Here is a 21,978-nt window from a genome sequence, read left to right on the forward strand (position 1 = left end):
TGTGCAAATAACTTCAGAAGACACACATCGTTATGTAAGACATACGGTTTTTACTGCGGAACTTTGGTCGGGAAGGGTAATTACCCATCTTTTTTGGGGGCTGGGTGTTCCCGTTCCCTAGAATCAAGCCATTAAATCGATCGAACTTCATCAACATGCGGAGTTCCGAGGAATGCATCAGTACGCCCATCGGTTCCCGATATCATATCGTCCCGACCTTGCCGGCTCTGACTTTTGACTGCGACTATGTCACGCAGATAAAACTTCTGCAGCGTGCGGGAATGCGGCTGCTCCACTCAAAAAGCACCACATCACCTCGTGCCATCGAGGAACTAAGGTGTGTGTGTGCGTGATTAAGGCGCCGAGCAAAAATAGACGCGATTGCCGCTGCGGGTACCTGCAAGGGCTTTTGACGACATCACGCGACAAAAATCGATAACATACCCTGGACCGGGGACCAACGGCAGGGAAAGGGGGCGCCATGCAACTGAACTTGGGGGTTGTTTTTTCTTGGTTGGGTTGCGCGTGTGGAGGGATCAAACGAATCCCTTTGGGTAACACCACGCACCGCACCCCGCACGTCCTTCCTTGCCTTCAAACCTTACACGCGGTTCTCCGCGGAGGCCAACGAAGGGGGGTGGGTGGGTTGCACCCATCGTGTGGGCCCACAGCTGGCGGTGGCTCCGCGACACGTTTCAAGGTAAAACGCCTCTATCTGCCTCCGTCTCTCAACCGCGTCCGCTCTCTCGCCGTCGGGATCGGGTTAACCGGTTGCGCTAGCTGGGGGACCCCCACAAGCTCCAGAGCTCTACGCCAATGCGGACAAATCGATTGCACATAGGTTTCTATTGATTAGGAGTAAGCGGCGTGCAGATAATAACATCAAGCCACAAACAAACAGCCACACATACGCCGAGTGAGGACAAAACATACTCTCCAGCCAAACAGCAGGCCAGGGGAAAAAAAGAGACATCAGACCGATGACGTTACAACGAAAATAGAAGCTCCGTTTCGTTAATCGCGCGATAAAATGGGCGGCGAAACTCGTGCCGAGCACACGAGTAGACGGCTGTTGGCGACTGTAGCGTAGTACCCGAGCTCCCGGTGTTGAATCGACCCGGCGAAGGTCAAGGAAGACCGGCATTGGAAACCTTTCGGAACGTACACTACTAAAAACAAGTACGAAATTAACATTCCACTGACGTTCGTAGAAGAAAACTATCAGCATGGTAAGCGTTTGGAAATCGGATACAAAACGGACCAAAACCAAGTTACTTTATTCAACGACAGTCATCGAACAAACTACACGACAAGGCATGCCCATTGGGTGGCCAGCGAAGCCATTTCTGTTCCATCGCTCCTCTGGCACTCTAGCCTACAATTTTCCCTGCGGGACTCGAGCCAAACGGCAGCTGGTTTCCTGCCATGCCGGTGCCGAGTTGTCTGCTACCGGACAGCAGACCTTCCATGGCTCCGCCACATTTCCGTCGATCCTTTCCAATTACCTACCCTTCCAAACAAGATTGTAACGACGTGGATGGGACGAGGTGACTCCTCCTCCCGCGAACACGTGTGTAAAAGTAGTTAAAGTGGCTTTCCCAAGAAGGGTGGCCCGAGGAACAGGTTAACTGTAATTTCGAAATGCAATTAAGTGGGAAAACGGTGGCCCCGGCCGTCGGGAACCATCATCAAACAAGGCTTAGAAAAGGACTCATTCAACCGTCCGCCGAAACTGCCCCCCGGCAGGGATTCGGGATGTACTCCCTCCCCCCCTCGACTCCAATTACACGAACATAGATCGATAGTGAAAAGCCATCGGATTGCCGGGTGCTCATAAGTTTGTAGGTGGAAAAAAGGATGTAACGCTGCACGACTCGCGCACAAAGAAGAGCGTGGCGGACGCAAACGTCTTGCTTTTGAACTTTTTGTTCACTTCAAGGATCGTACCTTTCGGTGCTCCAAACGGTGGCCACCGACCGAGCGGAATTGTTAACGGTTCGCTCAACGCTACGCCACCAGCATAACAAATGAGTGCCCATGATGTAACCGACCCGCACACAATCGTATTACCGTAACAACAGGATGGTTTCGGTGCGAAGCAGGATTAAGAAATATAGTTGAAAAAAAAAATAAATTCATTCGTTTCCAATGGCATTTCAGGTCATCTTTCTATTAGAATATCACAACATTAAAACCTGGAACCTGATCTGTTTAAGGTAAATAAAATAATTGGAAGATTTTTAAAAAGAGAATGCAATGGCTAAAAAAGTCCTAAATAATTATATAACTGTTTCTTGTGACGAATCTATATTTCTTGTCTTAAACTCCTGTATCCAGCTCCAACTATATTAATGTTGTAAATGTAAAAGAATTCAAAATGGTTTATCTGGCTTTCTTTGTACCTCAAACGTCCTTGCATGCCTCAAACGTCCTTTATACCTCAAACGTCCTCAAACGACTTGTATATTATTTTCTTGATTCATTCAAAGGCTCGTTCAAGAATTTAAAACAGTTAAAATACAGTTGAAATAATTATCCTTTTGCTCAACTTCCAACAAAAATATTACGCAACCAAGCAGTAAAAACTCGTGCAAACGTTTGGAAGCTTGTTGGTTTTGTAACGATTTAGGCAAGAAATTTATTTCATTCCTGGCATCGTATTCCTAACCAATGCCAAAGTATCTACTCCACATTGCGATCCACCTCCTTTTGGGGCTTGTCGTGTTTTCCGCTACGACGGTCGATCAATAGAGAGGCGAAAACTGCAGACCGGCACCGACGGTACGCTCTGTTTTCCGACAATGCACGTCCGTCGTGGTGCAGGCGCTGGTGTGCACCGTCCAATCGATTAGCCCAGGACTCCGTCGTCCTTTTTCTTCTCCTCAAAACGGAGGTGCATGCGGAAAGTATGCTTACGTCACCGCGAGTCATCGGCAGGCGCAGATTCTTGCTGCGCCGCTGCACCTGCACCTGCACGGTATGGCGCAAACGGTCGAAAGGGGTGAGGGAAGGAGTGAGAGGTAGCAAAACTATTTGATTGGTTTTTCCTTCTCGCTTTTTACCGATTCTCGAACAAACAAAGAGGACGGTTATTGTTGCCAACAATCGGAAAATGATCCTTTCGCAAACCGAACATCTTTCAATACGGTGGAAAATCATTAAGGGGTTTCATTTCCTTTTCCGCAAAAACTTTCTTTTTGTGCCACACAAAAATCTGCTCTAGGATTTCTTGCTAAAGAGGGAACCGATGGTACTTCGGCAGTATTACGTCAAGGAAGGAAAAAATAAACGAGAATTCACAGCCGGAACGACGATGTTGTGCGCTTGTTACATAAGACTGATAGCTATCGGAATGCTACTTTCTGCTGCGAATGTTCTCGGAAGCGGCAACAAGCGGTTTGCAGCGGTACAATTTCGGTGAGGTCGCTATCCGGATATTATTTATCAATGTTTCACTCCCTCACCACCCCCCAGCCAGAGATTGTCGACAAAACATCCCCCATTCTGGAGGGGGGGGGGGGGGGGGGGGGGAGGGAGGTTATCGGACTCGATGTCACATCGGTGATGGCAGGGCTGTGTATTATTATTATTCTTCTTTTATCCTTTATCGAACGAAACGAATGACACACGGCTTGAAAACTTTACCTTATCGATACTATCTTTTTCCTCCATGAAGCTGCCCTTGCCCGCCCCCTCCCTGCTGAGGTTACCTTGCATCTCTTGACTTTTGGGGGGGGTTAAAAGGGTTTGGCCTTCGTTATCACCTCCCAACAAATGCCGTGGCCTATCTGAACGATAACATAAAGAAATGACAACGGAACATGCTTTCCGACGCAAGGTCCTTTAAAAAATGTGATTTGTTTAATCTTTAACAAAGCGGTAAAACATCCATCAATCAAACATTAGACTTGTCGCCTGCAACTTATAGATTCTACATTTCCACCGATCCATGCAACTGGGGATTTTTATTTTCCCTCTTCGCCGGCCATATTACAGGCGCATAGGCCCTCATTTATCAAAGGCGCCCACCAAATGCTGACGGCGGCATCGTATAAGACACAAAGTGATGCCGTAAACCGTAGACCGGGTTGGTACTCGGTACACGTTTGGCAATGACACTTAAAATCTCATAAACGCTAACCGAGCAGGACCTACGATTGCTTTCGTGGAATTTCGTTTGTTTCCTACATCAACGTCATGATGCTTCTTCTGCTGCGTGCTGAATGGTACTGGTTCGGCTGATTGGGCGCTTATCACTTGAGCGTTGTTGGTACATGCGGAAGCAACGCATGGAAAGGTTCCATCTTCTTTTTCTATCTCTTCTTGCCGTCTAGCCCAGGCGCCAATATATTTCGCAATGTTGTCATTACTAAAAAAAATAAACAATTGTTGATAAAGCTTTGGCACGACTGAAGAGCTGAATCAGAATTCTTGTGCATCAATGCTGCTTATATAGCTTGGAGGAAGAAAGCGGCAAGAGTTGTATGTGTATCCTAAATTAAAAAAAATAAACAAAGTGTAATAATATAGAACACATCCATCCGTCCCGATACGGAGCTGAAACGAAACATGATATTTGTCCATGGAAAGGCCACCGGTGGCATCGTTCAAGGCAAAGGAGGGTCGGTCCGGTGCCGACTTTGCTGCCATCGTATGGCGTGGCATTACCACCATCGTCATCTCAAGCATCCATCCACACGATCATCACGATCATCACGCGACCGAATAACGTCATCAAGGGGACGTCGTGTTTTGGCAGTGGATGCGAAAAAGTGTCCAACCGTGTCGCGGTTTAAACGGCATTAAAAAAGTGGATCGGTCAGTCCATGAATTATATTTCTGAGGAGGAAAAGAAAAACAAAACCATCCAACCAGACACCAACACTAGCAAGAATAATTCGTTACGCTGGACGTTTGAATTAGCATGATTAAGCCCTTTCCGCAAAATGACAAAAATGTCCTATGAAATGGCGTTGCAAACGTATCAACTCGAGAATCAACCGTTCAGGCGAGATGCAATGAACGACTCTATACAATTCGAACAAAAACTGTGCGGACTAAACACAGGACACGCTTTGGTTACGCTTGAGAATGTCTGGCTAGGGAAGCGATCTTTTCCTTTCAAATGGCAGACACGACCGAACGACCTATTTATAAACAGGATCCGCCGGTCGGTTCGTCATAAGCCGTCACCAACTCGCAAGTATTTCCGAATGGCGCATCGATGTACACCAGAGCATTCGGCACACAACTAAACGGAGAAAAAAAGATTGAACACGTGAGGTAACGATCAAGTTTTTACAGTCGGAAGATGTAACAAAAAATGAATTGTGATGACGGCATGAAGCTGCAGCGAGATGCATCACACAGCTGAAGATTTCCGGAGGTCGAAGATGGGTTAAACATGAGTTCCAAAACAAAAACATTTTGTAGCTAAGGTTTCAGCGACCGTCAACATAGGAAAGAAACTACCACGACGAACCAAACGGCACGGATGCGTTACGAAACGTCATCGTTTTGCTCTCCCCGGTTTCCATTAATTGTCAATCATGACGAATTGGTTTGATAGCGACTGTCAGTCGACGACTCTTCAAACGCTGGGCAGCTCTTCCTTGTGTGCGACCGTGGCTCTCGATTCGTAAGAGGAATTTTTATTGGACGATGTCATCATTTATCAGCTTCAATTTTTTTTTTCATCCCTCCATTATGCTGCTCGCTTGCCAGTACAGCGTCGTTTTGACTTAGTAACAGACACATGCAGCGAAAACGGCCGAACCTAAATGAGCAATATTCAACGTTTTGCATGCTACAATGCTTTTTAAAAAAAAGTGTAGAAATGGTCCCGCTGTCTTTTACTGATTTATCAATAAAATAATTTATTTTATGATTTTGATTAACTCTGAAAAAATTGGAACTAATTCGTTCAAAGAAATCTATATTCATCCACACATTAGTCGGACTCCATAAAGATTATGTAAACAACTCTTCAACGCAAACCACTTTATGTTTTGATGGCAATGTGTATGAAACTTAAAACGAACATCCGGCACTCATTTGTTATCGTATGTCCGGACGCCACACAGAACGTGCATCCTGTCGTGTGATTGCAACTTTTAGCAACAAACATAATATAAACAAACCAATCTATCTAACACCAATCAACCAACCTGTACCAGAGCAAAACGACAGGAAAACGACCCATTAGCAACCGCCAATATTTGCCCCAATAATGGCCAGATCGCGTCGTCAAACAAACTTTGCTAATACAGAATTGACTTAATATTTGCAAAAAAAGCACTATCGGCTGTCGACTAGCAAAGAAGAAAAAAAGTAAACAAACCACTTACTAGAGAAGCTTACATGTTCTGGAGTTCTTGCGTCAATTTGCAAACAAGAGCAGTAAGATCATTCGCTAAGTGGGTCGTGTACGTGTGAGATATTTTCTACACACGATGCACTTCGAGTGGAGAGCAACAAACACAAAACACCTCTTAACATGTGACAATACCACCCACCGCCATGGTGAATGTTATGTTAACTAATATGCATAATTGCGACAGCAAAATGATGTTTCGTGCTTGAGAAAGAAATTTAAGGGAAACTGTACACAAATTTCAACAAGAAACCCATAAAAGCTATCATATAGGTAGAGGTAAATATAATATAAAACTTATTTAAAAAAAACACAGACAAACTCGTTGCGGTAAAACTAAGAACTCATAGCACAGAAGCCTTTCAAGCCTTTCAGTATAAGTTTTTAACCTCTGCAAACCGGGGTCATTAGGAGAACTTCGTCCAGACACGAGGGAATAAATTTAAAACGGACGCGTGCCAGGTTTCCCCTTTGAAGAACTTTAAACAAATTTCAAACATCAAAGTGATGGTTCACAGTTTGAATTTCGTTACTTGATGCTTTATTTCTCTGGTTATGGTTTTGGCGTTTGCATTTCGTTTCGTTTTTATTCGTTTTTATTTGAAAAAAAAAAACAATTTTAAAATCCTCATAGAAATAACATTTTTGTTACTATCTTGTGGCCAGGTGGGACCGAACATATAGATATTTAAATAGTCAATAGCGTAACAAAAATTTGAATATTTTCTTTAAAAAAAAAATTAAACAAACTAAGGGATACATTTTGTCCCGGAAGCTAGATATTATCCCTGCATCGTCTATAAAACAAAATGCATCCTTTCTGCCAGCATGGTTGCTACTAACGCCATCTGTTGGTCGGGGCCTGCACTGTGCCCCCGCAACACAACATCTCATTTGAAACGCGATCAATTCGAGCCGTGAAGCAATAAGCGGTTCATTGGTTCTGCTGGCGTGCTGGGTGGGGAGAGCGATAAGTGAGGGTTTGATAATGCCAGTGGCAAACGTTGGACCTTGAGCACCTTCCCCCTCAACGCGGCTGCTTGCCGGCGTCGCTTCCCGCCTCACAAACGTACCCTTTTCCCACGAACACAACCACACACAATTAGTCAAACTGACCTAAATAAAATCTATGAAACACGCGTGGTGCTCGCAGCGGCGCAAGAAGAACGCAACCTGCACGACACAACGTGCGCGCGCGCGCGCACTGTCGACCGTCATTCGACAAACGTCCATACTCACACATCCCCGCCTCCTTCTCCTGCTCCGTGGGGGGGGGGGGGAGGGTCGTGGGTTCTGTCGCATCCGAAAAAATATCATGTTTACCAGAAACCGCTCGGAGCGGTGCAATAGGCGTCAGCGTGCGTCGCGACGGGCCAGACGAAGTGAGCCACCGCGTCGATCGGAGTATCATGTGTGTGATTTTCGGGGGTGGGTTTTCAAGTAGGCAAGGCTGCAGCAGCAAGTGTCCGCGCGTGTTCCGAAGGCAAAAGCAACCAAGAAACATGGCTTTGCGTGATTTACGTTAGTCTACTGCAGTACCATCAGCGATTCTCAGCGTGAGCCGTGGGTCGATCGAAATCGGGTGTGATCAGTGCAGTAAAACAGATCGACGATCGAGTGCCGATTTTTTGGCAACCGGCGCTGAGCTTGACGTCGAAGTGCGTTACTTTCCCGATTGATTGACTATGGGTCGAACCTGGTGGCGAATTCGGTCCACCATTTTTAGCTGCTTTAAAGCATTCGTTACCGTTGGCCAAAGGGACAAGGACCTAGAAAATTGTGAACGGTTAGTAACAGTGGAAAAATAGACTTTTAGCAGTTGTTCAATGGAGAGTTTTTGGTCGGGCATACGCCCTTCAAGTGGATGAATTACAACAAACACAATGTCAATACAGCACACCTTCCTGAATAGATGTGGAAAAAATCCCCAAACCCCTCCGACACACATAAAAAAAACGTCCACAGTTAGTTCCATTCCAGTAGATGGTAATTTTTTTGAACAACAAAAATAAACCAACTTAAATATGACAGCTCCAACCGCCCCTTCGGACGGAACAACTAACAACCCAACCCCTATCCCTCCCCGACCAGAGCCGTCGCGAGCGGGAGGGAATGAAATACCGGTTCTACCGGCACGGATCGAGAGGATCGAAAACAACAACAACAACAAAAAAAACTCCCCACACTCAACAGGTAACCACCGGGTTTAGCCAGCCCGGGCCAGCCTGAACCGCCAGCAAAGTGCGGCACCTATATCTTGCTCGCGGTTTTACTAGCTGGCTGGAACTGGTTTTTCGGATCGTTTACTTGCCTTCCCTTTACCTTTACCACCCGTGTCGGCCACACCGGTGAAGGATGATTTTGCCTGTCCTTCGCCATTCGACTCAATATTCCATTTTTGCACCGTTCGCACATCCAGCACAGTATTTAAAACTGCGAACGCGATTTGCGTGTCAAAGCTTCTCTTCGTCTCTCGTCACCACCGGTAGAAAGTGTGTTGTTGACTGGTTGTTTCGCATGGAGGGAAGGGGCGGTGAAAAGTTCCTCTCCGCTCGTTTGACAATGAACGATTAATCCCTGAAGGACCCGAACCGTAAGGGTTTGTATTGGAACACCCTGCTCTGCGGGCGAGGGATGAACATGGAATCAAGACGAAGCTAAAGAAACAAGCGAAGCAAAAAATCACCAACCTCTGCAACATCACGTTTTATTACTTTTTTTGTTGTTGCTGTTGTCTTGTTGTCGATCGTTAAAAACTGGGATTTCTTTCCCGTTGTTGTCGAGCGAGAAATCGATTCGAGGGATTTCCCCGTTTGCCGATGCGCCGAGATAAATATTTATGATGTTTGATTCGGTTCTCGCCGGTCGGTCCAAACGACAGTCAGATAAAACGCTGCCCAGCGCGTCAACGGCGAACTACGACGATTAGCCCGGTTGCAAACTGATCACGTGCTCCCGTGGCCATATCGAAGGCATAGCAGCATGGTGTGCGCAGAGGTCAGCAAGGCGAAATAAAGTATCGAGTGCCGCGCGTGCTTTTTTTTACGACGGTGAATCCGAAGCTCTTGTGCGCCGGGAAAATAAGAAGAAGGAAAACTTGTATGATTTTACGATTTCTCTTGCCTCTCAATGTCACCATCATGCGCGTTTTTTTTTTACAATTACCCATGGTCAATGTCAAGCCCGGTTGGCTCCATATTTTGGAGAAGTGAATGTAAAAAATGGGAAATATCGAAAAATAAAGAACCCATCCAACCGGCAACCAAAGGTAAACAAGAACAACAAATAAAAGCTGCACCGGAACGCAAAAGGCAACGATCATTCGTCAGCAGCGAAAATATTCCTTTGTTGCGTCTCAATATTGACAGGTGTTAAATAGGTTAATTTTGACAATTATTGAAGATGCAGTTGAACGAGTAGAAGCGTAGATGAACCTTAAATGGAAATGCATCATTTGATGTGAATGATATGTAGCACAAGCATTTACTATTTAAAACCAACATCCCCACTTTGTCTTCATCTGCTTCGGGAAACTGATCATCACACGATCATTCATACAATCTGTACGATTAAGACGTTGCAAGATTGTTTTACAGTCACTTTTTCACCAGCCATGAAGGCAAAAGCAATCCGTTTCAAGCACGCTTTTGCAGCAATGTGTGAAGAAAATCGACCGGCACATCGTTTGCTGCTTTCACGCTTATCGTTGACACGCACCGTTTGTCCAGATGCGCCTACTAGCGTAGACACGAACCGGTTTGTTCTGGAATATTCGCCATCTGCAATGTGCACGTCAACGGACGGGTGATTCATACCGTCTGAAATGTTGTTGTGCAATAATACGGGTCATGTCGGTGCATTCCTTTCCCGGTGCATTGGTAGCTTAAAAGGTAAACAATATTTACCATACATATAAATGCAGCCGATAGTATCGATAATGAAATAGAAAAATTAGAATCATCGTCAGGTAACTTTCCAGAAACTTTCATTATTTAAAACATTGGTTAAAAAATTTGAAGCTTCATATCACTGTGGGAAAAATAAAAGAACCTCGAAAATAAAAAGGATCGGAAAGAAATTTAAAAAATGCAAACAAACGAACGAACGATACGCGAACAAGCATTATTATCTGATAAGAAAAGTCAGGTAAGTTCCGCATGGTGAGTGACACCATTCCGTTTGGGGCTGCAAAAGCGCTACCGCCGCCACCGGGACTACCCCAACGAAATGCAGTAAGATAACGAATAGGTGATGGAACCGCCAGCACACTTGTAGACCGTCATCATAGCAACAGCCGTTGGAAGTGGAAAACCAAAACAAACCGACCAACGCGCTTGCAGCAAGCGACCCCTACGAAACGGGGAAACGAAGCAGTTTGGGCTTCGTTTACCTTGATGTTTCCGGTTCGGTCTGCTAGAGTCCGACCGATGCAGAAATAATCCTTCCAAAAGCCTTCGAAGACGTACTACGATCAGTTGTTCGGTACGGTGCGCATTAGCTCGGGGTGAAGAAATGATGATTACCCTGCTCTAAATGCTAATTGGAAGGTCAACAACGTGTCGCCAGCCTGGCAGCCGGTAGGGCGGTGGCGTTTGCTCATTAATGTTCGTCCGCCGGACACAAAGTTTCCACTAAGTACCCGACCCCGGTCGCCGCCCCATGGGACGCTGCCTAACCTACTATTTGTCTCTTGTGGATGAGCACGTACCATTAGCGTTCAGCGTTCGAAAATTATGTATTCTTTCACCGCGTAAGCACCCATTGGACAGTGGGCGAGGAAGTGGGATTTCAATCAACATATTCAACACTGGACGTTCAAAAAATTGTATCACATTTAAGTATGCTGAGTTCAATAAGCAACATTATCAAAATAACGCTCATGTTTATGTCAAGATAACGAGTATTTACCTCAAAATGTACATTTGTACGTGTATTCCCTTTTAAAAAATCTCAAAATAGCGTTTGAAGCTTATTGGATACATGGGTTTTAAGAGTTGCAGCAGACATCAAGTTTCCGTCGAATAAATAAGATAAATAAAAAATGACCACCATGCTCCACCGCACGAGCCCACTGTGCGGGGCGTAGTCCCGCGGGCTGCTGTCAGTTTTGTACCATCGATCGTGTCATTCGATCGGGGCTTGCATTCCAATTGCCTATGTATTTCGTTGCTTTCTAACTTGTGCTCACAGCACTTGGACAGTATTCATACAACCCATTAGACTACATCCAAAGCCCTTCGGGCACAAATAGCTCCAAAAATCCTTTCGAAGGTTGATGTTTTTGCTTCTACTGCCTCGATGATGCTCCGCGACAAACGCGATACTGCGCAGAGCAGACCATCCACTTGTCAATATCCACACCGTCGTGCACGTATCATCGAGATGTCGATTCTCGTCTCTCTTTTTTGCCCGTTTTTATGTCTCTATCGGTTTTCATGGACGATGGCACAGAGCGGAAGGTCAACAAGATGTTTCTTACATCAACGATATCGAAGCAATCTAGGGTGCTTTCGGGGATCCTCCTCGTCCTAGGCCATTTGACTCGAAAATATTAACCTTTCCTCGTTCGGTGTTCGTCGGTTAGCTCTCCGATTGTAAAATGGCATTGGCAGGCGACATGTACTAGCGATCTAAAAGCAAAGCACTTACCTCTTCATCGATCGATCTCGCCATGGTACCGCGAAGATGGGGTGGGGGGTTTCACCACTTGTTTATCGCTTCAGAAAAAGGGCTCTCTACGGTTATTTGCGGTGCCCGACGGAATCCTCACCTGTCCTCTAGCTTAGTCGCGGAGCTTGCTGGATGCTGAGCAACGACAAACGGGAAGACAAACGGCAGCGCCCAACGTTGACCTGACGATCGATGGCCTCCTTCCGATCCGATGTGTCCCGCAGAACGGGGAACCAACGCACCACCACGCACCGATCGGATGGCTCCCGCAGTCGCTTGCAAACTTGCTAATTGATTATCGCCTACTTTTCGCCAGGAAATTGCTTTCGCTTTCGATGGACGGACGGACGGACGAAACACGCAACAGAAGTGGAACGTCGATTTTCCACCTCACACACGCCTATTTTACCGCGCCGCACAACACCTCGGGGAAAAACGCGGCTGTTACACACGAAAGACCTACGAGGTTTGGTGTTAGTGTTGAGAGGTCGGAACTTCAATTCCCGGAACCAAGGTGGCTTTCCAGGTTGGGTCAGTTAGACCAATTTGACAGATAAACACAGCGCCATCTTGCAATACACGATACGAAACAATCATTCGCAGAAAATGTTTTCAATTCAATTGTATAACGTTGGGTCAAACAACAATTCTTATTGATAAATCAATTCGCAGTAACTAATAACTGACTACAACAGTGGTACCTTTCAAAATCAGTACATTTTTGAACTTGTGAAAATTAAGACACCTGTTCTGACCCAACCTTTTTGTAGTAACCGTACCAGGAACTTCAAATTCCATCACTATGCGTTTGACAGCGTCAAGTTAAATAGGGAAGGTGGGAAAGATTTGGCCCAAACGGTAAGAATACTAATTATCGATTTTTTTTCGATGATAAAAGTGACCAAAACATGTGCAAAAAATCTTGTTATATGCAATGTATGCATTCAAACATTCACTGCTGATTGTCACGTTCTAGATGAAAATACAATTTTCGTCCAAAAAGCAGATTTGAAAATTGCAAATTAAACATTCAATCGCTTTTATTTATCAATGATTAAAGTGAATAGCAGTTTCAGAATTATTTTAAATTTTCATAAAACAAAAGCAACACTCTTTAGTGTTGCCAACTCTGGTATACAGGTGGACATGAAAAAAAAACAGATGGGGCTAAATTAGTGACATACTTGTGTTCGAGATTTGATAATCTATTAGTGGAAAAGACAAATAAATTGAAAAAAACTCTACTTTGCTATAACAAGTTCTCGGTACATAATCAGTACAATGAATGCACAAAGTTTTTTGTGCCTTCCCAACGAGAAATTTTGGCGTCATTTTGATGTAAAAGAATTCTCTTGAGACCTGATCGCTCTTCTTTTCAGAAGTGTTTTACACCTTCTTTTGCAGCAGATTTCCTATGCAATTTTGGATGTAAAACACTTCTGAAAAGAAGGGTAAAACAATTCTCTTGATACTTGCGGGACACCGCAAAAGAGAACTGTTTTGACAACGTGACTGTGCAACGTGTTTATAACACCTATTTCTGGCTATACGCGTAAAAAACGTATACCCATTCGTAGTAGATTATATGAGCTGGGTTCAGGATATCTTTTCTTTCCCATAATAATTATTTTCATACAGGAAAATATTTTTGATTGTTTTATTATTTTGATACATCTATAATATTATATATATATCGTCCGGTTCGGTAGGCAATCAGGGGAAATGTTCAGAAATCGTCCGACGCCTCCTCTGGTTCGTGCTGGCAAACAGCGACCACGGATCGTAGCAGGCTCCTTCGATGTACGATGTGCAGCACCACTCCGTCATGGCCAGTGAAAACACGTAGAACGCATTGATGATTATTTCAAGCCGCTTCTTCCTCCTTGTCGAGACCCTGAAATGTGTGAAAAGCACGAACAAATCATCATCAGTAAGAACTCTCTGCTGTGGGTTCTTACACACGTACTTACTGTCTGATGCGAGTTAACACGGCCCCGGTTCCGATACTGTCTGATGCGAGTTAACACGGCCCCGGTTCCACCGATACTATGTTACAACCGGTAACAACCGATGATCGCCGCGAAGTCCGTTGGCCACCGACCAACTATTTACACTGCGTTGCAGTTTCTATACCTGAATACTATTTAATTGCCGGTAAAACGTGCCACTGCGTTTCATTCTTGCAAGACGGTCCATTTCACACACAATAACGGCTATAACAAAACTCAAACAAATAATTAAACAACGAATACGCTGGTACACGGTCGAATGCTTGCTAGTTGGCCAGACTTGCACAGTAAACAGTAAACAGTAAACAGTAAACAAACAAAGGTTTGACAGCCAGTACCTCTTTCCACTGCGGTGCCTCCCAAAACAAATTATTGGTAGGTTATGAGGTGTCCATGCCTACCAAAAATACACTTGGCAAGGTTCTTTTCGGTAGGCATGGATACCTTTGGTAGGCAAGTGCAGCAGGGATTCTCCTTGGGTTATTTACCAGTTGAAATAGCAGCATAAATGGCAATTTTTAAAGTAGTTTTATTATTCAGGATTTAATACGTTTGTGCTTTGTGTAAGTGTAATTTTTCCGTACTTTCTCAAATTCATAAAATAAAGAATCATTCATATTAATGAATCTTATTCAGAATCACCCAACTCTAGTCATGTGCCATGATGGCGACACCTGGTGGTCGGTACAGGAAACGATTAGTTTAAATGACCGGTTTCCTATCGGTTTGATTGGTATCTCTTTAGAATTAAATTATTGAACACAAATTGCACGCATGTTACAATCTACGAGTTCATTGCAGTTTTTTACATTTAATTACATTCTTGAAACCTTTTTTAGTTGCGTAACGAACTAAAGTGCTGTAATTCGACGAAATAATTATGTTCAATGTGTTCAATATGTATGACTAATACAATGTGTTAAAAAGAAATACAATAATTAGAAACAGGCGTGTGATGGTTAAAATAAAACTGTTAACATTGATACTTTTAAGTTGCTTACAGTGCTTAACATTTGCTTAACATTTTGCAACTAGCAAGATAACACAAACTTTAAATGTTGAATGCTACACGCTATAAACGGAGCTGTAAAATATGCTCAGTTAAGTATTTCATTTACCCCTTAAAGCACCCACGTTAACTAGTTAACAGAAGGTAATGGTGGCCGGAAACACGTGCCAGCTTCCAACGATTTATTGGTTTGCTGCCGACCGACCATAAATACTGACCCGTAGTATTACTTTCATTTGGCAATCGGTTACCATCAAACCCCAGCAGTGGTCATGGCCATTCCAACCCGTTTGGAGCGGAAAGTGGTTTTCCTTTCGGAACGCCGTTGCATTGACTGGTGCTCTACACTTCCGTATGTGGGCAACGTCGAAAATGTGAAGATGCGCCCAACACCCTCTCACCCTCTCTGTTTGCTGGGTGGTTATCTGTTGGCGTGACCGCGTGTTGCCGTCATCGCATACCCCACAGCGCTCAGTTCCCCAGCACCCTCGGCCGGACCTGGCTCGCCTTGAGCATTGCGAGATGGTCGTGGATTATGCCGCATCGGAGGTGCAACCGCTCGAAAAGAGTGATCACCGTCGACGCCACCGTCACCGAACGGCGAGAGTGTGGTCCCCGTGCTGACGCGCCACAACAAACAAGGAACTCCGGTCCGGTTGGCCCTGCCACTAGCCAAACCAGTAGTCTTGGTAGTCGTTTTGGGCGGGGTGGGTGAGGTAATTGGTGTAAACATTAGAGCACGCAAGGTTGTCGGGGCCCCGGGTGGCCGAAATGGCTACCGGGGAGTCTAGAGCTTTCGAGCCCGATCGGTAGGCATCAGTAGCCATCGAGCAACGTCGGCGAGCGCTGGGTGTCAGCAGAGTCTAGGCCTCGAAGCAAGGTAAGTCTGTAGCACAAAGCAACGAAAAAATGAAACCTACTCGCGAACTTCTGCGGCAAAGAATTTGTCTCTATTGGGGTGTGGTTGGGTTGGAGATTCTGCAGCATACCCAATTGTGGGCCGCTTTGTCGGAAGTGAAGCGATGGGGAAGTGTCAAGTTCGTTGGCATACCCCGGACGAGTGTTGCATGCTAATAAGAGCTACGACTAGTATAGTTAACGGTTTTTACCCTGATCACGCACCGTGTGCAGAAGTTTAAATGTTAATTGTGATCAATGTTGAGGAAATATAAAGCAAAATAACCGTAGCACAAATAGTAAACTGATTTCAAAGTGATCTTTCAAAAGCGCTGTGCCATTCCTTTGTAACATTCTTAAGAAGTCATAAGAATAAATGTTGAGTGAGTGATTGCATTGTTGAACAAAATGGTTATACTACGCGCCTCGGAGAAAGAGAACGATTAACTCATTATCTACCAATACTAGACTTCCGAGTCGGCGCCATTGTGTCTTTAAGCAATCAATGCGAGGAGGCACAAAAAAGCTCTCCAAACAAAGCAATACAACACAGGCAACGGTGAGTCATCCGGAAGAGGAAAAGTAAACCATAACTCTTGCTCATTCTTCCATTTGCGGATCACAAGCAGCGAAGCATAGCGGACCCAAATAACCTTTTGCGTGCTTTAACCTCGCGATGAGTTGATATCCGTTCAAAAACCGAGGGTTCTCCGTTCAACGGATAGTTGTGACAATAGCAGCTGCATCCGTGCAATTTTTGAGAGGTGAGCGCGCGAGAGCCCCAGACCCGAGAGTTACTTCCGAGAGATTTTTTCTTTCGCTTCTACGCGCGGCTGTGACGTCCCGGCTGAACAAAATCACTCAGTTCACTCAGATTCCACCCGTTTCTCCATGTTTCCACTATGTATGCTACCCCGCATGTCCACAAATTTGCTTATCGTGCAACAACATAGAGTCCTCGCCATATAATTTGACATCTGAGCCGGCTCTGCAGTTTGTTGTTTTCATTCGTTGTAAGTGGAAGTGCAGGCAGCCTTTGCAAAATTAAGCAAATTAAAACCAATTTAAATGAAGAAAATCTAGATTAGAGGTGATTGTAACATGTGTATTTAGTGGGAAGAATGTTAAAACGGTAAGTAAAGGCCATATCAGCCGTGTAAAGCACTACAAAAACCTACAACCAAGTTCTAGCCGTACCGCATCGGGTAAGTACGTGAACGTGAAAAATCGTCAAACAGAATAATAAATCTCGTATATTTTTCTGTTTTCAGATAAATAAAGTGAAAAGAATTGTAAAGCTTATAGAATGTAAGTTGGTGTGAGAAATAAATAATTCTGTTGTGAATTTACGACTGGTGTTGTGTTCGTTTCCGAAGGGATTGATGACATTTCAAGATCGGGGATGGGGAAGTTCATCAAGGTAACTCATATTCACTCGCACGGTCACTCAAAATAGGCTTAAGATTCTAACTTCCTTTAAGCAAATCTTAAGCCTATCTTAAGCCTTCGTGCGATGCAACTTCGCATCGCGGGGGTCACAGCCCTTGCGCGAATGAATACACTGGACGAAATTTGTTGTTGCGTTTTCACCTTTTTATTTCTCGATTTCTTGTGAATCCAATTACACCGAAAACTAAGTTAACATCGATGATCCATCAAGAACAGCATACACACTATACAATAAACTATTTCGTATGAAACATACACACTTCACGGCAGCGCTTACCTGCTAGTTGAGAAAGTTTTTTGCTCAGCTTCTATCGGTCAGGTGCGTTGCTCCGGAACTTATCATTCTGCGTAAAAAGATGTCTCCAACTAGCTAGGATCGTAGGATGAATAGTTGATAGTTCATTGAACACTAGATATACTACCCTGCAATAGATGAAATGTAAAAATTATATGTAATTATCGCCGAAAAACTTTAGCGAACTTACCGTGTTGCTTTGTTTACGTCGATCTGGCAAAATCGCTCTACGCATGTGATGAACGCAGCGAAGGAGTAAAAAATATTCACGTCTCCATCGTTCTAATGGAGAAATGCAAGCTCATGCTTGAAGCGACGGAGCACGCAGCGACGGATGCACGCAGCGACGGATGCACGCAGTGACTGAGACAAACGCACAACGCGATGTGCCGCAATGGAAAAATGTTGAGCTCGGTGCGCTCCTCGTGTACGGGAGCGAGCGCAATGCAGGGTGCGCGCGTTCGATCACCCAAATAAGATCTCTCCATCGAAAAATTCGAGAGTGGGATCGAAAAATTTGGCTAAGTTCGCGAGCGACGGGTCTTCGCCACTATCGCGGCATCTGCGCACGGCAATCATCGAGGGTGGCATCGCAAAAATCGGCTAAGTCCGAGAGAGCTGGTTTTTTTTGTATGGAGTTTTCTCTGGCATGCTCAATTTTCAAAAAGAACCCATCCCAGGCTGGTTGGGGACGCTTGATTTCAGTGGCTTTATTAATGTATTTACCACACCCGAAGACGGATAGTGCCCTCGAACTTCCCTTCAAGCGCTATTTCGGGAAACAACCAAATAATGGTCCATCTTGTTTACTGTGGTTCTTGGCATAAATTAAAACCCGCCTCACCTTGTACCGACACCCTATCACCGTAGCAACACTGTAAACAGGTCCAAAATGAGCTAACAAAAATCTGTTATCCGGTCTTCCTTCCACGTCTCGGTCCACGATCGGTCGGTTCGAGATCGTCGACCGGCGATAAACGTAATCTCTTCAAGGATGATGCTAAATATAAATCAAGACGCACCGTGAATGAGTTTCCTAATTTCCAATCTCCAGCCGTCACGGGTGGCCGATGGAAATTAGTTTTTCGTGCACGTCATCCTTCCGGGATGGTGAAGTTCCGGCACTGGGACCTCTCGTACGACGGTCGGGATCCACTGCACCCCACGGTGCATCCGATAAATCTTCTAATCCGGCTGCCTTCCAACATGATACTCGCCTGCACGGTGCAACCGTAAGACGATCGAGTTTAAGTTCGCGTGGATTCTGATGGCAACAAAATAAACTGCACCGGAGAAGCAAAAACCGTGTAAACTCATTAAATTTACCGATTACTAACACCACCCGTCGTGTTACAGAAATCATACTTCCAGACGGTCAAGATCAGCGTTCCGCTCACGTACGACGCTCGACCACGTCGGCCGAGTGCGTGTAGAACCGATCCGCATTCTTCCCCACTCACCCTTCCTGGATGCCTCCTCCTTCCCGGAAGGAGATGCTGGTGGGAACATATATAAGCGATAAAAACGCGATTCTAACACCACCTGCACGATCATTCGCGTTCGAACGTCGCACCGGTGAGGAGAGTCCTGAATTTCGCTCGGAAAACTTTGGAGAGCTTCTCGCTGGAACTGGAACTACCCCACGTTAACTGTGCAATTTATTGTCTGTGTGCGTGCGTGCTTGTGCCGTTGTTGCGAACGTAAACGTCCCCGATTTAGGCGTGAAAGTGAAAAAGCGACAGAAAACAACATCTCGTGAAAATGTAAGTGACCCTCAACAACCGGTGGTGCTTTGCGGTTGTTTGTTTGCGCTGACACCGACTGCTGAGGCAGCCGTTTTGCCGTCCCGACAAACAGCGTCAGTATGCGGTAATTTTCTGCTTCTTAGCTGCTGTCGTTGAGGCTGTGTAATCGTCTCGCTGAAATGTGTAAATGTGCTTGAGGTCGCATTTGTCAGCATCGTTTGTGAAGCTGTTATGTCATCCTCCAATTGGGGGCACGTAGCGAAAAGAACGAACTCTTCTGTACCATCCATGCTGACCATGCAAATTGGGTGGGCTAGCGAGTGCCATTGAGTATCAGTGGTTTGGTAAACCACAGGCGAAAGTAAAAATCTCGTGAAAAGGTCAAGTATTTGTACAGACGAGACATACAGATAAAAGGCTACTATACAATTAGTATTCTGAACTTTTACCTAGTATTGAATGAAACAAAGAGATATTTTCCTAACTAAGCCCAACATTCAATTTCAACTCACAAATGGCTTTAAGACGGTTTCTTCATCATAGCTTTTCCAACTTAGGTATGCGAGGTCAGCTTTAAAACCAACAGATACGTTTGCTCAGAAACTATCCAGCCTATATGTACTTACATGCAATTGCAAATATAAAATTATGTTAGGGATACCGCATGCCCTTTTTCCTCCTTAAAACGATAGATAAGAATAAGCACTTGTAGACCTAAATTTGTATTCGTGAACTATGATCAACACACACGATATATTGTAATTTTATTCAATTTTTATCCAATATTTTCGTATATTGAAAATAATTCCTTTTCAAAGTACAAAAATTACATCTTAGTTGCATCATCTTCGTTATAACACTTTGAGAGTGAAATTAAACTAACTGTTTTTACCATAATCCAGTTCTACCGGTTTTACACATAGGAGGCTGTGAGAAGCTACAGTCAACTTACTCGTTGAATAAATTATTATGGAAATGTTAAATGCCATCTCGCGATAAGCTTTCCTGAAGCTGAACACGCCTGCCAATCCCAAGTAGTACACAGTATGCACATGCACATGTGCTACGAAAAATAAATCAATCGCTTCACTAATAATTCCGATCGGAAAGTGAACTTCAAGCCTTCTGCTAGAAAATTGGTACGCAGTTCGTATTTTACGATTGCTGTTGCAATTTTATTATACTGGTTTTGCAACGGCAGGGGGAAAATAACCTGTTTTTAACGACCCATGGGGTCGAGGGAAAATGCATGGCGAACTCCACGATGTGCATCGATTAAGGGCTAGTTGATTGACCACCCTTCCAATGTGTGGGTCGTCGTAGAAAGATGACGTTCAAGCAGTTGCTGCTAATTGCGCCCTCAATAGCTGCCACCATAGGGAAGGATGTAGAGCATGGTATGAGCGCGAGATATCATCCGGTACCTTTTTCCTTCCCGATCTCCTCATCATTGTATTTCCTCACGTTAACGAACCAATGAAAACTATTAGCCAACTGAATTCAATTGTTTTCTTCCCGCAGATTGTATCCCACGATCAGTGACGTATCAAACCACTACCAACGAAGTGTAAACCTCGTTCCTCCAGCGCAATTATCAAGATGTTTTCCTCAAACCTTGCCCTGCTCGTCGTCGTCGTCGTTGGTTGCAGTTTGTACGGCATCGCTCACGGAACCGTTGTTGAGTCATGCGGATGTAAGTGTGTTGCCTACATTTAGGCGTGCGCGTTCGTCGCTTGCCCGATCGACGAAGTCTTTCGATTGCGCTCGTGTTTTGATTGCTTTTTTTTTCGCTAAACTTTTTCAGCGACACGCACGTTGGTGCCGATCGAGGAAAACACGGTCGACATAAGCAACTGTGAAGTTGGTCCGTGCAAGTTGAAACGCCGTACCGCCGTTAGCATCAACCAGAAGTTTACTCCGAGTAAGTGCACTTACACGTATTTACGGTAACATCAAATGATGCTGGAAACTCATTCATTCTTGTGCTACCCGTAGCGGAGGATATCAAGAGCCTCGATACGACCGTGTTTGCGAAGATCGTGGGCCTTCCGCTGCCGTTCATCGGTGTCGACGGTACCAGCGCCTGCCCGTTCCTGTTCGCCGAAGATGGCGAAACAAAGCTCGGTTGCCCGCTGAAGGCCGGTGTCCCGGTGACGTACAAGCGAAGTTTCGACGTGCTGGAAATCTATCCCAAGATCCCGAGCATGACCATCCACTGGGAGCTGCAGGCGAAGGGTGGTCGGTCGATTACCTGCTTCGAGGTTCCGGCCAAGATTGTGTAAGATCGTGAACCGGGTACTGGTGGAAAGATGTTTGTTGCCAATGTGATGTGCTAGCCAGGGTTTTAGTTTTATTAATATCTCTGCGACGAAGATGCACTGATAAATAATTGACAAATTTTACAGCCAATTTAACTCGTGTTTTTTGTCTGTCTAAACGTGATGACAATCAGCACCATTGGTGCAGATTTATGCAAGTGGAGCTGTGATGCAACCTATTTCGTTTTATAACATAACAATAATCTAAATATG

At 44.8% G+C, this 21,978-nt stretch overlaps 2 protein-coding genes across 2 annotated transcripts in view; one reads left to right on the forward strand and one right to left on the reverse strand.

Moving 5' to 3' along the window:
- LOC131272893 (sodium/potassium-transporting ATPase subunit alpha) overlaps positions 1-12,489 on the reverse strand; it is a 74,920-nt gene extending 62,431 nt beyond the window's left edge. The window contains exon 1 of the mRNA XM_058274765.1: positions 12,023-12,489. Coding sequence (XP_058130748.1) covers positions 12,023-12,046 — 24 coding nt within the window. The 5' untranslated portion in view covers positions 12,047-12,489. The remainder of the gene's footprint in view (positions 1-12,022) is intronic.
- Positions 12,490-19,280: 6,791 nt separating this feature from the next.
- LOC131258618 (ecdysteroid-regulated 16 kDa protein) lies at positions 19,281-21,856 on the forward strand. The gene is made up of 4 exons (XM_058259969.1): positions 19,281-19,465; positions 20,969-21,140; positions 21,252-21,368; positions 21,443-21,856. The coding sequence occupies exons 2-4, from the start codon at positions 21,047-21,049 to the stop codon at positions 21,727-21,729; spliced, it is 498 nt and encodes a 165-aa protein (XP_058115952.1). The 5' UTR covers positions 19,281-19,465; positions 20,969-21,046; the 3' UTR covers positions 21,730-21,856.
- The last annotated feature ends 122 nt before the right edge of the window (positions 21,857-21,978 follow it).

This window comes from Anopheles coustani, chromosome 3 (genome assembly GCF_943734705.1).
Source record: "Anopheles coustani chromosome 3, idAnoCousDA_361_x.2, whole genome shotgun sequence".
NCBI classification, from domain to species: domain Eukaryota; kingdom Metazoa; phylum Arthropoda; class Insecta; order Diptera; family Culicidae; genus Anopheles; species Anopheles coustani.

Coding starts and splice junctions, on each gene's coding strand:
- LOC131258618 (XM_058259969.1), top strand. CDS start 21,047: ATGTTTTCCTCAAACCTTGCCCTGCTCGTCGTCGTCGTCGTTGGTTGC. Junction 21,141..21,251: donor CGTTGTTGAGTCATGCGGAT/GTAAGTGTGTTG, acceptor AAACTTTTTCAG/CGACACGCACGTTGGTGCCG. Junction 21,369..21,442: donor CAACCAGAAGTTTACTCCGA/GTAAGTGCACTT, acceptor TGCTACCCGTAG/CGGAGGATATCAAGAGCCTC.